The following is a 17,652-nucleotide window of genomic DNA, read 5'->3' as shown; positions in this document are numbered from 1 at the left end:
TTACCGCTAAATAGTGATGATGGACGATGACCTAAATTTCAGTATTAATAATAAAATCCTACCAATTATATGGTAAAATGTGGTATAGTTTAAAAAATTAAATATACAGTAAAAAATTGTCTCAAATTCAATGCCAACTCCCAATGTCAAATATTATGTGTCAGCTGTCAACGTCAAGTTCTAATCATGTCCCTAATGCACTTTGAAGTTTGATGTTTTGTCATTTGTGTTAGTTTCAGTATGAAGTGTTTAACGAATATCTATTTTAATTATTTTTAAATCAAATGTTCCAAAATTAATGCGATGATCTCATAAATTTACACATACACACCTATATACAGCGGGTATTGATTGAGAAAAGTGGTAGTTACGTTGATCATCAGCATAAAATCTTAACTTCTCAAAGGTTTTAATTATTTTTAAATCAAATGTTCCAAAATTAATGCGATGATCTCATTAATTTTCACATACACACCTATATTCAGCGGGAATTGATTGTGAAAAGTGGAAGTTACGTTGATCACCAGCTTAATATCTTAACTTCTCAAAGATGCAGCAATCACCTTTTGAAAATATTTTTAATATTATTGGTTTATCTGAAAGCAACGAAAAACCTATGAAACACGGTTTTTACAATGCCTTTGCTTTATTTGTTTTGGCTATATGCTGTGCAGCTATATATGTTCTCTTTCTTATATTAGAGCCCTTTTTTAAACCTTTATTTTGGGCTCTTCTTGTCGGCTCCTTGCTGCATCCATTTAAATATAAATTGTCTAAGAAAATAAAGACCTGGTTTGAAAATCTTGAGAAGACAAACTCTTCTGTAGTGGTAGGATTATTAGTTATTCCTGTCAATGCTGTGAATTTTGCCTCTGATTTTGTAGGCAATCAGTTTAAAGAGCACTATAAGGTAAGTTTAATACTTAGTAAAATAATGTAAATTCTTTCACCAAGTATCTATTTATTTTATTTTATTAAAAAAACTAAAAACATAATACTTATACTGAATATACTTCCTTTTCAGTCTATAATATGTCTTCTATCAACAATATTTGTTCTGCCATGGTTGTACAATTCAATTCCTAGGAGTTTAGGATATATATTTTGGCAATTTATAAACTTTGTAAGCGTTTCGACAACAGTTCTAATTAGCCTGTGTACATCTAATTTTGTAAGTTTGACTTTTTATTAACATAATAAAAGAATTCAATATATACTTTTAAATAAAAAACTTTTTTTGAACGGATTGAAGTTATGTATTTTAATCTAATACATAATTTAAAAATTAATAAATTTTTTTACATTTAAAATTTACAAATAATAAATTTTATACATTTAAATAAAAAAAGTTTTTTATTTAAATGTATAAAAGTTATGTCGATCAAAGACAATACAATATATACTTATTTGTTAGCTTGAACACAAATTTAATTGTGTGGATAAAAAAATTGTTTTTGCATATTTCATTTTAAAATATATTTATCAGAGAAGGCAGGATCTATTTGTTACCATGTCTTATGTAATTGTTTTTCAGATACTTACAATAGCAATAGCTTACACTATAAGTGTCTACACAATATGGACTCCAGAAAGAGCAAGTATTTTTCGATGTACATCACATGTTCTATGGATGACAATAACATGCTACCTTGCAAGTTTAGCAGGAGACTACAAAGTTTATATGTTTATAGTACTTCAGGCTTTTATTGTGACTGGGTTTATTCTGGAAGTTTTACATTTTCATAAGCAGATGCTTTTAACAGGTACAAAATACTTTACGCATCAAATATTTCTTTAAGATTTTCTCATTATTTATTCTTAATAATAAAATAACTTTTTTTTGTGTTCTCAAAGACTCCCTTTCACTTTATACCATAGCATTTTATAAAAAAATATGTGTGGCACTCAGGGACTGCCGCGGTAAAGCTATTGCATAGCATTTTTTATAAACTTATGCAATATAATTATTTACATATTTATTTTTTGCAGAATTTTTTTTTCTTTGATATTATATATACATAAGAGTTATTTATATTGCATTACTATATTTCAGATCCAGAAGCATCCATTTTCTTAGCTATTCAAGGAGTAATAATAAATGCATCTATAGAAGACAAGAAACTAGAAGACACAATTCCAGAAGTAGATGAAAAAGATTCAACATCTGAAGACCTATCCCCAATAACTCCAGATGTAAAAAGGGGCAGCTTCAGCAATTTACATAGTTCACCCCAACATGCCAGAACGCTCTTCAAGACACGAACACTATCAGCTCTTCCTTTAACAAAACCAACTGCCTTCGAAAAACGAATTTCTTCATTTAAACAAAAATCACTTGATGAAAACTACATACGAAATAATTTTACAGATGACGAAACAGCTTTGTACTTCAAGCTTTTGTTTTTTGGATGTTTTTGTATGTTGGTATGGAAACATATATGGCTTTTACCAATAACACTGATCTTTTTAGCCATACATGTCATAAAGTATTTACTTAATTTCTTTGGGGTCTGGCTATTCTTTGAACATCACTACAATAATGTAATGTTAAAAATTAACTGCTGGTGGAATAATAGGTAAGAATTTAATTGTTTATATACAGCATAAAATATTATGCATACATAACACATATTTTGGTCTCCATTTTTAAACTCTGTTGAAGAGAATGGTTGTAATTTTCACACCTTCTGAAGATGTCTTTCTATTTTTTTAGCCCTAGATATGATATTATTTAGCCCTCTGAACAAAAAGCTTTTTGTTCAGAGGGCTAAATAAAGTCATGATTTTATCAAAATCAGTTTAATAACATTATATCTTTAAGAATTTACAAAACCGACAAATTTATATATATTTTTCATATTTGTCTTAGTTTCTCTCATTGTTGCAACGGCGGATTTACACATTTGTTGCCAGTAGGGTATTCAATTTTGCCGCCCCAACTAAATGCTGCTATTGCAAATGGGCAGGAACCTAGCATACAATCAAATTAATTAATTTTTATGTCAATTAAATTGAAATTTTATGATTTATACATTATTGTCAATATAACATCAGCTTTTTCGTTATTAGTATGATATCCAACCAAGGAATTTTCTCAAGAAATTGTCTTTGAATATATTTCTGAGACAATAAAAGCTAATCATACTCTTTATAAATATTTTTTTACCTAAAATTTACGCTGGGCTCCAACTTACTTAGCCTTCTGGTAAATCCGTTACTGCGTTATTTATTATGAAGTAAAAAATATAATTTTATTGATAAAATATATTTTTTAGGCAATCCGCATTGATTCCCGGTGAAATACGCGGTATACGTAAGATGATGTCAATGTGCAACCGGACCTTTATTGGAATGGCATACGAATCAGTCGATACAGTATCTAGTTGTATTGTCATTATAGGACTTATTCTTTTTATGATAGTTGCTACCATCTTCATATGTATACAAGTAAGTTTTTTTTTTTTACTTGGGGAAATGCATTGCGCATACCCTACCGCGGTGCGACTGCTTAGTGCGGGCGGGTTATGTGGGACTCGCACGATCGCCTTAGGCGGGATGCGGTAACAGCAGAGCCTTATCCGCTTCCCGACATGCGATGCGGCGGTTGCGTCCGCCTCGCCCATTGTTGATTTGTGAAGATACTTGACACAGCAAGTATCCTTCACAGATCGGGCCATACGCTTTAACGTTGGTCTAGTGGCTTAACCGTGCGATAACCCTGACTAGGGTGCACTTATGTGCACGAATGGGTTTTTTTCTCCATTTGTGCAATTATCATTTGCTCCTAGAACGCTCTAAGGCAAATATCGTAAAGAGACCGCCATATTTACGACATGTCAGGTACATCGCCTACTTGTAACGCGGCCAATATATAAGGTTTTAGCTTCACTCGCTTATTTATTAAATAAAGAGACTGTACCTATCAGCATTAATTCTATAAATGATAGCCCTATAGGGAGCGATGTCCAACTCAGGTGTCTATTCTATAACATAACTAAATCTATGGGAATGATATTTGATCACGTGACCATTTCCATACAACTTAATTTGTTTTAGTGTTATGGACCACACTTATAGTGAAAAAAATATTTTCTTCAGTATAAGGAATCTGAATAGGGTCACGTTGACATCCTACACTGCAAATTTGTTGCTGCAACCTGGCTAATATTGATTTTTTAACTAAGGCCCACTCGGGCCACCAATATTTCTCCATTTCTTCAGGTTCCGGAAGAATAACAATTGAATGCTAACCACTTAACCAATGAAGTAGTAAATAAGTAGTTATTATACCCATACTACTGTAATATGCGTAGTCTACAATATATTTTTTAAAGATAAACCATTGTGATATTGCTAACCTTTTTAGTTACAATTATATAATTCGGTTTATGTTGTTTTAGATATATTCAGAAGCAATAGTGGTTATACAATTAAGTGGGAGTCTCCTTAATAGTACATTTGTACAAAATAGTGTCATTCACGCATACCTACCTGAAGGTTGGGAGGATAAACTTGATTCACTTATTGACAACGCCTATACGTATGGACGGGAGGGAATATCTACAGGGGTAAGTATTTGGAATATATATTACATAAAACTTACTACAACCCATTGATGCCAACTTGGAGGTTTACCCCCCAAATTTTTCATGTACAATATTGCATGAACTATACGTAAAATCGAATAGTTATAAATCGAATGTTGGTTTTTTTAGAATTCTTTCAAAGACAATATTGTGTTAGCGTTTTTATTCTAGTAGAATTAAGAAAGAATGACATAAAATTTTTAATATTGTGAATTAAAATGCACGTTTTGGAACATTAATAAATCTATATCTTCGTTTAGTAACTAATTTCTGTTGTTTTTTGCTGCCTGTCGGATTTATATTAGACTATGCGATATGTAAGTTACTTTATACATAGTTTTCCTGTGCACCTCATTGGAGCAAACAATTATGACATTGTATTTTAAAATATTATATTAATATATTACTAGCTGCCCCCGCTTTTTAGTACATACCAACATTGAACATTTTGCTATGCTACCCCAGAGACTGTTCGATTTTCTGGAATGAAAACTTAGGTTTTTCTGTGATTTTTTCTCTATAAAAACCTCACAGTTCAAGTCAAAGGATTTTAATTAACAAATAAAAAAAGGGGTCGAACGTAGAGGGGTGAAAATTAAGGGTTGTATGTATTTTTAAAAAAAATATCTAAAAAATAAAAATTTAGGGGTGGACCACCCTGAACATTTAGGGATTCTCAGACTTACTGAATATGCATAAAAAGTTTCATAAGAATCGATCGAGCCGTTTCGGAGGAGTGCGGGAACGAACATTGTGACACGAGAATTTTATATATATATATATATATATATATAGAGATAAAAACCCGAGAATATCAGTAATTTGTGAAAAAACAAATGAATTAAAAACCTAAGACGTTTACTCTTAATTGACATAAATATTACAGCTATTGATGATGTTTTATTAACAAAGGCCATTAAAAATTCTAAAGGATTTTTTTTACTACTACACAAATCATGATCGTAACTTTAACTCAATAGAACATTTAATACAACGCACGCATGAGGAAGAACTGCAAGCAAAATATCAATACACTTGTTAGTAGTTTACTTAGGTTAATTAACCTGTAGTTAGCTCATAAGGTTAAGGAAACCAGCATGCCTTGACTCTAAAATCGACGACGTATATCACAGAAGGCTGATCACCTACTTGCCAAAAGTAAGTCTCAATGAAACACGTAAATATCTGCCCCGTTGCCATTTGTGGGGGAACTAAAACGAATTATCAAATATATGGTACTGATGTCAAATACCTTCAAATCAGGTAAAAAGCATCTTAAAAGAAGGGGATCCTGAGAAGATAGCAAGAGTAGAACAGCAAGTGTTAGAGATCTGGGATCGTGTGTACCAAAGTTGGGTGTCTGGACACTTTGCGGCAACTGTAGGACCACAGGTGGATTCGTCTGCTGTTCAAGACTCCTGGGACAATCTTGTCAGTAATTTTACAGAGGCTCCAGGTGTGTATTTACAGACAGGTTTATGGAGATGACTTCTTTAAGTGTGAATATGCGTTTTTAAAATGTAATTAAATAAATTATGATTTGTAAATACATATATAAAAAAAATCAGTGGCGCTACAATCTCTTTAGCTCTTGGCCTCAGATTTCTGAATCTGTTTCATGATCATTTTTAAATCTAATAGGCAAGAAGGTGATCAGCCTCCAGTGCCTGACACACGCCGTCGACTTTTTGGGTCTAAGACATGTCGGTTTCCTCACGATGTTTTCCTTCACCGTTCGAGTAAATGTTAAATGCGCACATAGAAAGAAAGTCCATTGGTGGACTGCCAGGGATCGATCCTACGACCTCAGGTATGAGAGTCGCACGCTGAAGCCACTAGGCTAACACTGCTCTTAATACATATACAGTATTCATTGTATTACGACAAACATTTATCGCATTTACATTATGATAAAAACATCGTTAAATATTAATTACTAGAAAAACAAAATAAGAATAAATTTAAAAATTCGTCCCTACATCAATATTTTTTTTCCATTGCATTTGTTTTTTGCTTACACATATTTTTGCGGTAATGTTTGTTAATAACTCGATTAGAAATTACATAGGATATTTAGTTGGCCGGTGCTGGAAGCAAAAAGTCGTTAACTATTCGGGCAATTAAACTTCGTAGGCGGTGCTATTAAGATATATAATTATCACTTAATTAAATTTCGTAGTTAAGTTGGACTTTGATAAATAGTTTTATTTACTAGATATAATTTAATGCAAGATCCAAAATTAACACCTATCTTATTTGTACAGTTGAATATCTTTTCTTTTTTTTTTATGAAATAGGAGGCAAACGGGCAGGAGGCTCACCTGATGTTAAGTGATACCGCCGCCCATGGACACTCACAATGCCAGAAGGCTCGCAAGTGCGTTGCCGGCCTTTCAAAAATTGGTACGCTCTTTTCTTGAAGGACCCTAAGTTGAATTGGTTCGGAAATACTTCTGTGGGCAGCTGGTTCCACATAGTGGTATCACAATTATTTTAATTTAAAATGAATAAACCGTGTCATATTAATCTTCTTACAATATTTTCAGGTTTATTCGAGGGTATTGCGAGCTGGGTCCAAGCGAATGTGGGTACTTTAAGCGCTATTGCGACTGGTATATGGTCGCCACTTGCGAGTAACGTGTCCCTACTTGCCGGTTCCATTGGAGCCTTCACGTCTATACTGTTTAGTGGGGGAGGCGCTATTATTAGTATGATTATCAACTTGGTAAGGAATTCATTATTTATTTGGCATATACGTTTAACAAAAAATATTATATAAAGTGTTTCTTAAAAATACCTTTATAACATTATATTATTTATAATATATAATTAAAAGCACTAGACGTAAAATATAATAGCTATTATAATACAAAAGTACCGCCTACGCAGTTCCAAATAGCAACGTTCTAAAATTAAATACAAATTGTATGAAAACTCGATACGAGTACTTGACGAAATAATTGGTTGATCCTGATTGGTCTACCCTATTGACCAATCACGAGCGATGCGATGATTTCCTTTTTAAAAAGTGTTGTATAAACCTTAATTGTACAAATTATTTCTAATTGCAAATGATTCTATCTTATATGGCGCTTAAACTAAAATGCTTTTCAAATTAATTATGACTTTCTATCAAAGAAGAATTGAATGCACTGCTCTGACAGCCATAAAATTATGGCAAAAATAAATCGGTAACTAAATAAAACGTTTTTTTAGGTGGTATTCTTCACAACGTTATTCTATCTTCTGGCTTCGAGTAATGCATTATACAAACCAGTGGAAGTAATTACTCAAATACAACCTAACTTCGGGCCACGTCTCGGCATCGCTCTTTCCGTTGCTATAAATCAGGTATAACTTAAATAGTATAAACTAATATATATATCGTGTATTTTGGCAATTTTTTTGCGACTTCAACAATTATTTCTCGGTCAATTTGTATAAAACACCAGTGGCGCTACAACCTTCTAGCTCTGGGCCTCAGATTTATGTATCCGTTTCGTGATTTTTGAAGTGAAACTTCTTTATCGGCGTTGGAAAAAAAATTACGTCACGTGACGTCGTCACATTTTTCCGTTACGCGCCATCTTTTTCTTAACCTCCGATTTCGGATCCAGTTTATTGATTAGTTGCAAGATTTGTTCTGATTCTATCTATGTCTATGATATTAAAAGCATTTTTCGTAAAATAAGGTCATAAAGAAGTTACACTTCTTACGTGTGTACATAGTACACGCATGCATTTTTTTTCTTATAGACAAGTTAGAGATCAACCTTCTGTCTGATACACGCCGTGTTTTCTTGCTTACCATGATATGTAACAATAAATAATTTTTCAGGTGTTCCGCGCTTCTTTCAAAATGGCGTTGTTCTATGGTTTATGGACCTGGCTTGTTCATAATCTCTTTGGTGCCAAAGTAGTCTATCTACCTTCTGGTAAGTGCCATGATTTGATTTATTGAGCACTTTATCGCATAAATATAAAAGTAATCAAAGGTCAACGAACGGCATAATAAAATAAGGTAACAAGCAATATCCTTCAGGCGACTATTTAAATAACGAGTGATAGCTTACGCGTTCATCGCAATACGATCTTTTATTAATGATAATACTAAATTTACTAGGTTAAAAATCTGATAGCGTATGTGAAAATGTCAAAAATTACGATAAATTCAAAAATGATTTAATCGTATAGGTAACACATTGTACACTTATGATCGTCAAAAAAAAGAAAATAAAATATGAAATGCTTCTAACTTTACATTTAGTGCCAGTTCTCAAATCAAGGGCGTAGAACGGAAGAGAAGAACTGGCAATAAACTCTCCGCCACTCTTTTTAATCGCCGTGTTTTTTTTTTACACAAAGTTTGTAAGGAGCTGCAACCATTACATCGTGTTGCACATGACATCTTAAGTAATTGATAATAATAATATAAATTAAAAACAAAGGCTTGTCCTCTATCAGCAGGAGGCATGGTGAAATAGGAGCACGCACTTACATTTTCGTGAACAACACGCAAACACATAGTCGAAATAACTAACATCACCGCATACACGAATTCAAGTACGACCAGTCACCTCAAGTAGCACCCGTTCACGAGTATGACGCATGGCCAGCCATCGGCCCCCTCGCCATACATACATTTTTAAGAAATAAATTTATTGTCAACAATAGAAACAACGTGTAAACTATTTTTATCAAGATTATGATTTAATTTTTCATTTGTATTTGGGCAAGACGTCATTACAATTCAGGACAGCTTAACTTTAATTATGAAGCTATTTTATTACTAATAAACATGGCTGGAACGTGGGTAGAGTCAATAAATCATTTTCTTGAATAATGACAAAGACTTATTTATTTTACCAAATATCTTGCCATTACGGGTCACCCCAATTCGGAAAGTATACAATTCGCACTCGCCTACATATAGAGAAAACAAAAACTGCGTAATTTAACAAGAAGCACTATAAGAACGACGACTCATTGGTCAAGTGGTTAGTAACCCTGACTGCGAATCCATAGGTCCCGGGTTCGATCCCCGACTGAGACGAACATCGATGTGATGAGCATTTGGTGTTGAGCTTAGGTCTTGGGTGTTTAAATATGTATTTATATGTCTATCTATCTATAATATGTATGTATATCCGTTGCCTAGTAACCATAACACAAGCTTCACCAGCTTAGCATGGGACTAGGTCAATTCGACTTAGGGTCCTTCAAGAAAAGAGCGTACCGATTCCTGAAAGGCCGGCAACGCACTCGCGAGCCCTCTGGCATTGAGAGTGTCCATGGGCGGCGGTATCACTTAACATCAGGTGAGCCTCCTGCCCGTTTGCCCCCTGTTTTATAAAAAAAAAAAAAAAAAAAAAAAAATTGGTGTGAATTGTCTTTAAAAAAAAAAACGTATATAAAGCAAACCTTTTGTCACTTCTCTCGACGGGCAATTCAAGAAGTCCGTGATGTAATTATATATTTTATAACAGATCCATCTAGTAAAGGAATAAGGAACTATTTAAACAATCAATAAATTATTCAATTAGAAACACGATGTATTGTTTATGTTTCGATAAACTTATTATATTAATACTGCTGGAATTGGCGATTTGTGTGTTTCACTCAAAAAGTCGTACGAAATAAATAGCGGCAAAGTCTTATTCGACATTTTATTTAAATACATATCTGATTCTCCCAATATATATCTCTGTAAATTCTATATATGGAGCCGTTATCGCTTCTTAAAAGTACATATATATTTCCTGCTCCAAAAACTCATACAGGTCAATGTGCCGATTAAATTCGTAACTACCGATATTTTTTCATATTTATCTGCCGGCCGATGTGACAACTCGCTATTTGACGATGCGCATTTTAGTTCTTGTCGCGTTAGTGAATTCTGCGTTTGGTGTAAGGATAAATTTCACTAGCTGTCACCATGCCGAGTGGTCCTGCGTTAATAATGTACCAAACGAAATTGTCTTCACGTGTTCGTCCGTTAGAAGCAATGTAAGTTGTATTCAAAAATATTTAAATTAAGTTTAGTAATTAATAGAATTGAGTATATTTTCTATGGTTTGTCTTAATTTAATTATTAATTCGATTGTTTTTTTAGGATTTTATCATACATCTTAAGGATTTCTATACAGACCACATCGTTAGTGTAACGATACAAAATTGCCGGGATTTAAGGGTAGTTCTCGATTGTCCTTTGCTGCAAAGAGCATCTCGCTTGAACCAATTCAAAATCAAAGACTGTGACCGTCTTGAATTCATTACTTTATCAGCTACCTCTTCATTACAAACGCCATCAGAAGTTGTCATAGAAAATGTTAGAGAGATCGTGTCTTTTCCGAGAAACATATTTAAATCACCAACGACCAGTACAGAACTGAAGTGTTCAGGAACTCTACCTATGACGAATTTACGAGTTGTGAACAGTAAAATAAATTCAATCACCACGAAAGCAATTTCCAACACAAACGGAATGAAGACTATCGTATTCGAAAATGTTACAATTACAGATATTCAAACGCAGGGCTTTGAGGCTGTTATGGCAAGTGAGGATTCTATGTTCACAATGACCAATAGTAAAATTGATAATTTGGAATTCAAAGGCATCAATATACAGGCGACAACGGTGAAAATATCATATAATACCTTTAATGAAATAAGTGCTAATGGAATCAATGTAACGGCAGATAACTTCTTTCTCACAGGAAATACATTTAAGGAAATTCATTCCAATGGCATAGTTGTTAATGCTCCCAATATTGATATTGTTAACAATAATATAGCAGTCCTTAAAAGTAACGCCCTGCAAGGAATACGATGTATGAAGAAACGCGTAACCAAAAAGCAAATTAATTTCTCCAAAAACAATATAGAACGCATCGAGCCATACTCACTCTACTTCAATTACGGAAGTTGCAAAATTTCTGGTGCGCAAGTAATATTTCGCGAAAACAAAATAGACTGCGAATGCCGAAATATCGCATTCTTGAATACGCCAAGTACCAGCGAGTTGAACGGATTAATTTTAAACACAGCTAACAATAATACATGTTTCTCAGCGCCGTGTATATTGCCTATTGATATCGTTAAGCTGCTACAAGAAAGCGATATGTGTCATCTGAACCTTGACCCAAAAGTTATGTGTTTATTGTATTACGATAAGCATTCTAATAATACTAATATCGACGTGAATACAGACGAAGATGTGACGGAGCCCGCGCCTACATTTTACTTGATAAGACAGGCTAACTCCCTAGCCGGTGACGCAAGCGCAGCTATGACAGCTATTGATAAGGATGATCTTCTACGGGATAGCCATATGAATATGACGAATAGAACTACTGTTAAAGTTGTCTTTGATTCTTCCAAAGACTTCGTTGAGACGCTGAGAAGTACAGGCAGATCTAGAAGTAGGCAAGAAGCTACGAAATCACCGCCGAGAGAAGAATATATAAATAGATGTGTTGGCAGCCATTGCAGGAGTAATGCTTACGATAAGCAAAAAGCGTTGGATTTTTACAAATATGTATACGCGCAGTTACGCACACCACGAGAAAATGATAACAAGAAAAACAAAATTTAATTAATACTATCGTTGTTTTGATAAACTGTTTTTAATTTAAACTATCTTTTACCCCTTAATATACGCACAGGTTTGTAAACATATTTTACTTATCAATTACTGTGAAACAATGTTGCTATTTAAATGTCATATTTTTTTTAGATTTAGATAAACCATGAGACAATTAATTTAAACAAATGTTTCCAGTGTTAGCGGCTGTGTTAGGCGCAGCGCCATTCCTCGGCCCATATTTGGCTGGCATCCCTGCGGCTTTAGATGTATGGCTTCAAGGCAGGCCCATGGCGGCCATTATGCTTCCAATTGCGCAGGCGGCGCCTATCGCGTTTTTGGACGCCGCTGTGTATGCAGAGATTAAAGAGTAAGTTAAAACAACACTATTGTTTACTTAAAATATAGTAATACAAGTACACTGAAAAATATAATTACCAAACTTAATGTAAAATAAAAATAATATAGCGTCAGAAAAATCTGGGTAAGATATATAGATACATAAATTGTAGCTTATGTACAACGTTGCTACTTTCAACACAGCGCCATCTGTTAGAATTGTGACTATCAAATAATAAACAAATATTCTGCAATAAAATAATATACGGGTATAAATTGAGATGTAAGCTATCCTATCTTTTAAGTTGGATCAAACTACACACGGTGTGTAAATTTGATTGAAATCGGTTTGGTAGTTTAGGAGTCCATAGCGGACAAACAACGTGACACGTAATTTATATATATTAAGATAAATAAATAATGTTATCGACAAATAGAAAACAACACGTTTAGTTTGGGCATCACCAGTATATCGGGTGTTACAACCTAACATAACTTTTACAGACCGTATCAACACCGGGAAAATCTTTCGTTGACAGCTCTAAAAATCTTATGGCAGGTGACTTTTGATGACGATATCGTATAACGAACACAGTCTCTATGTTTCTGTACGAAGAATATTGTTTCTAATTTTCATCGGACTTTGGTAAAATTGGCCGAATACTTCGTTACTTTTCTTGAATATTACTTTTGAATCATTTCATACATGTATTTTTTATAATGAGGCAGAACTGGCGACATCGTGGTCCGTCGACAGCGGGTAATAAGTGAAATGAAAGTTTATAACGTGGTGTTTATTTTTTGGTCTTATGACGGAACGTTTTTATCTCCAAGTGCGAAATAATCTGGCAACTTTAAATAAAAATTTCTGATAAAAATATTTGCGTTCTTATTTAATTAACCAATTGTATTATTAATTGAGATTTTGTTTTTATATTCCTCGTAGGTGTGTAGTATAAACGTTTATATATGTCACCGTAAAATTGTAAACACCGTCAGATTGTAATCTATCTAATTATATATAATTGAATATCATTTTTATTTTCAGTGGTGGTCACCCCTACGTAACTGGTTTAGCCATCGCCGGCGGTATCTTCTACTTAGGCCCCGAAGGTGCCATCCTAGGTCCACTCCTTCTCTGCTGTCTCATGGTTGTTCTCAATCTTTCCTCCTCCTTCCTTAGAGATACCCCAGCAGAAGAGAGAGCGGCCTTGCACTCCCGCGTCAGGTAAACTTTGGTCTGAGTCGCCCAAAATTTGTATTGTGCTAGCGCCATAAACTTATTTGATCCAGTATGTTATTCAGAGACCTAAATACTACGTAAAACCGTATATAGAAAAATAGTAAAGTAGAAATTATCGTTAGTACGTAAGAACGAAGGTCAGTGTTCAAATTGATTTGGTGAAAAAAATTAAATGGTGGTTCAGATATGTTTGGCACTATTGGTTATTTTCCCGTGTGATTTCAATTGTAAATATTTACCTGTTTTCGTATTTTGTTATGATCGTTCTCAATATAGACTATCTTCAAGCCTGTAGGGCGGTAATAAAGCCGGTCATGAGTAATTTTTATCCATAACCCTAAGTATAAAGAGTGATAAGGACTAAAATTAAAACTAATTTAGGCTCGTAGTGTGTTTATGAATGAGAGAGATTTAGTTTTATGGTCGCAGTTGCAAAAAAAATGTTTTTTATTTGTTTTTTAAATGCGATGTTTTTTATATACGAAAGTTACGTTTTAATAAATCACGTTGCAAAATTTGTCGAACTATACGAGATGCATGAAGTATATGCGTGTTTTAAAATGGTATTTCCATGTTTTTATTCATTCTATTTAATATCTATTTAGAAAGGCGTAATGTAAAAAAAAACAAAACCACATTTGGGAGCGTTCAGGTATTCGCAATTTTAAAAACTGATTTAAAATTTGTTTTGATTGTTAAAACATATATAGGAATAGACAGACCTTTATAACTATTTAATTTAATCATAGGATAAACAGAGTGCTACATTATAAAAATCTAAAATTTATTTTACTATTGAAACATTAACATGACTTGGGACACTATGACACGTACTTAAAACGTAAATAAAAGTTAAACATAGTTTCAAGAGCTGTAAAACCATTTTTTTCCGGATGAGGTTCGACATATTTATTTACTTTTCGATAGCGCTTGAGACAGATTGAGATTTGTTTTAGAATATAGACCCGAGCTATTATTCAACAAAAACATTTCACGTTGAGGCAAACCTAAACAATGCAATTGTTATCAAAAAAATTGTGGTTGTGACACAAACTGGTCAACACACAATTTCTCCTTCTACCGTCGACATTCGTTACAATAATATACTTTATTAAACAGAAATAAACGAATAAATGAGTCAAAGGTATAATAACAATGTGTATATATTTAATATAATTATATATAATAATTAATAATAAACGAAGCATAATAATAATTGGTTAAGGTTATAGGTACAAAATGTAACAGCAGGAATAAAAAATATTTGATTTTTATCTATATATATAAAACTAAGGTTTAATTTTACATTCAATTATAAAAACTGTGAATTTTATAATTGAATTTGAATTATATAATTTCAAAATTTGTCCTGATATGTACCAATAATTGATCAGACTTACTAAATATGCATGCGTCATGGTCCTTAAATGCGTTTAAATTAACGAAGTATAAGTTAAAATTGTATAACTCGACAGCTGATATTTCACGTTAAAGGTCACGTGCGAGGGGTTAATGACCCCTGTGAGGAGTTCACAATTTTTATTTTTGGTTTGATGTATAGAATAATTTCAAATTTTTAAACATTTTTTCCTTCATCTAGCTCATTATTGGGATGTTTTGATTGAGGTGTGTATTTTTCTGCGCTTTTGCATGGTTATTATATTACGTAATTATTATTAGTATTGGATAATTTTAATTCCGCATGAAATTTATGCAGTCTTAATGAAGATTTATATTTTCAGATATGGCGCTTATCTATAAGATTGCATGGACTAACAAATAGGCGTCAAATTGTGGGATTAATTTATTGATATTTGCCGCAAATACCCTGTTTAATTTTTTATTCTATATATAGTCCGAGAACGTGTGGTCTCTACATTTAAAATTAGGCAATTAAATTAAAGGTAATAGTGTTGCAATACTTCCTCAAATCTCCCCTATACGTGGCAAAATCTCAATTAGGATCAGCCTTGGGGCTTTGTTTGCTACATTGACTATATATTACAGGGTCGCGTTTCTTCGTATTTGTTAATGTTTCTTAAAATGAACAAACAGGGTTTTTGCTAAAAAAAATATAATATTTATTTTGTAATGAAATTATAACGCTTCTATACGTGAAACCTTATTGAGCCTTCAACAACTGTCAAATCATATTTTCTATTTGAACTTTGACATATTCGACAACGGAAATTGTGGTTTGATATACCTATGGGATAACTACCTAAAAAGTTTTATGAGGAACTTTTTAGAGCGTTAAGAAGCTAAAATGATCTTTTAGGAAGGAACCGAACTACCATATCGACTTCTAAGAGAATTAAAGCTATTTATTCTATAACTGATATTAATTACTAGTCAAGCACAATCCTACTAAATTGATTTCTCATTTTTATTTTATGTATATATGTAGTTATTTCCTGATACATATTAAATACTTTTCCCTTCATAAACAGGCTTAGGCAGTGAATCAGTGTAAACCTCAATGCAACTGGATTCGATTTCGAAAAAGTTGTTTACCAAATTTAAATAATGCTTTTTATTATTAAGTCGCTTATGTCGATGGTGAAAATCGACTAAGCGAAGTCAATGATTATCTGTGTTCATGGCGCGAGTTGAACAGTCTCTGTGACACATTGTATTGCAAGTTATTTGAGGGGAAGTATCATACAGGCCAACATAATCAGACAGACAAAAACAAAATAATAATGGGAATATTTTAGACAATCTAGATTCGTCTTATAGCTAATTTGTTTTACTAGTGCTGTGTAACAGTATTAACATACGAAAAGCTTACTCTTGTAAGAAAAACCAAATATTAACATTTTTAGTAATAATTGATGGTAATTATAATATATAATGAAAATGCTTAATCGTTAGTATATTTAAATAATTGTCGTGTTTATAACATTATTGTAACAAGTGATATTAAGATCTAGATAAGGCTTAGCCATGTATTAAAAGTTTTAGTCCAATGTTTTACACTATTTAACACCTTCACTGTCTTATTATTGCGCTTTGTTTTTTATAAAACTATTCAATCGTACTCGACATATTAAATAATCTCGATATCTTTACTATCCAATATATTTGTGATTGGTTCTGTATTGAAATGATTATGTTGAACAACTAGGAGTACGGCTGACTATCTTTTCGCGACACAAGATGGCGTTACAACTTGTTTTTTATAAAAATAGCAGCTAAAATTTAATGTCTCGGTTTTTATAGTTATCGCTATTTATGTGTTATTAAATAGCTGTTAGCTTTGTTCTAATTCTTTATTTCAGATATGTTAGCGCCAATTCTACACTATATTATTTGCCTGTAGGTAAGGGCCCTTGAGATTTTTTATGTAGGTTATGATTATTACTGTAATATGTATGTATATTCATATAATATACTCAACAATTTCCTCTTACTTCCACTATGTCAATATTATTACGAATGCGAAGACAAAATAAACTTTGTATTCTTATTATTAAACAAATTAATATATTAAAATAATTGTAAAATAAATGTATTACATCAACGTATTGAGAATGTGACTATCCAACTCCAACCTATACCACAGATAATAAAAGTGACTTCGCGCGGTGTCAATTAAAAAAATCTTTATCTATGGTTCATTCTCTGGTATCATTCTCTATGGTTTATTTATACCTATAAAGTAAATGTATATATTACGAGTATTATGCAATATAAGTTTAATGCCGAAGTATAGTCTATTTACTTTATTATTTGTGTAATTGATATCTTAATACGTTGATTTAATATGATATAGATGTATACAAAATCATTAAGCCCTTACCAGTTCAAGAAAAAGTCGTCCAACGTTTACGTTAAGATTATATTGCGAATAAGTTTGTATTAAGCACGCGTAATCAGCAATATATTGTTTTGCTTTAGAA

At 32.7% G+C, this 17,652-nt stretch overlaps 2 protein-coding genes across 5 annotated transcripts; both read left to right on the top strand.

Annotated features, from left to right (window-relative positions):
- Positions 1 to 17,649, top strand: LOC125054792 (transmembrane protein 245). Of its 4 annotated transcripts, XM_047656894.1 has the most exons (15): positions 1 to 910; positions 1,025 to 1,171; positions 1,535 to 1,763; positions 2,054 to 2,576; positions 3,276 to 3,447; positions 4,401 to 4,568; positions 4,892 to 4,903; positions 5,850 to 6,042; positions 7,133 to 7,311; positions 7,803 to 7,937; positions 8,425 to 8,521; positions 12,367 to 12,538; positions 13,556 to 13,735; positions 15,351 to 15,376; positions 15,493 to 17,649. In XM_047656894.1, the coding sequence occupies exons 1-14, from the start codon at positions 551 to 553 to the stop codon at positions 15,373 to 15,375; spliced, it is 2,592 nt and encodes an 863-aa protein (XP_047512850.1). In that variant the 5' UTR covers positions 1 to 550; the 3' UTR covers position 15,376; positions 15,493 to 17,649. The 4 variants fall into 4 exon arrangements, with proteins under 4 accessions (XP_047512850.1, XP_047512851.1, XP_047512852.1 ...); XM_047656895.1 differs by lacking the exon at positions 15,351 to 15,376; XM_047656896.1 differs by lacking the exon at positions 4,892 to 4,903 and having other exon boundaries at positions 11 to 910; positions 15,351 to 17,649.
- On the top strand, positions 10,052 to 12,205 carry LOC125054794. Its single transcript, XM_047656898.1, has 2 exons — positions 10,052 to 10,592; positions 10,699 to 12,205. Exons 1-2 carry the CDS (start codon positions 10,449 to 10,451, stop codon positions 12,178 to 12,180), a joined length of 1,626 nt encoding a protein of 541 aa, XP_047512854.1. The 5' UTR covers positions 10,052 to 10,448; the 3' UTR covers positions 12,181 to 12,205.
- Positions 17,650 to 17,652: the final 3 nt, after the last annotated feature.

Source organism: Pieris napi, chromosome 12 (assembly GCF_905475465.1).
Source record: "Pieris napi chromosome 12, ilPieNapi1.2, whole genome shotgun sequence".
NCBI classification, from domain to species: Eukaryota; Metazoa; Arthropoda; class Insecta; order Lepidoptera; family Pieridae; genus Pieris; species Pieris napi.
This window is presented reverse-complemented; position numbering and strand designations above follow the sequence as displayed.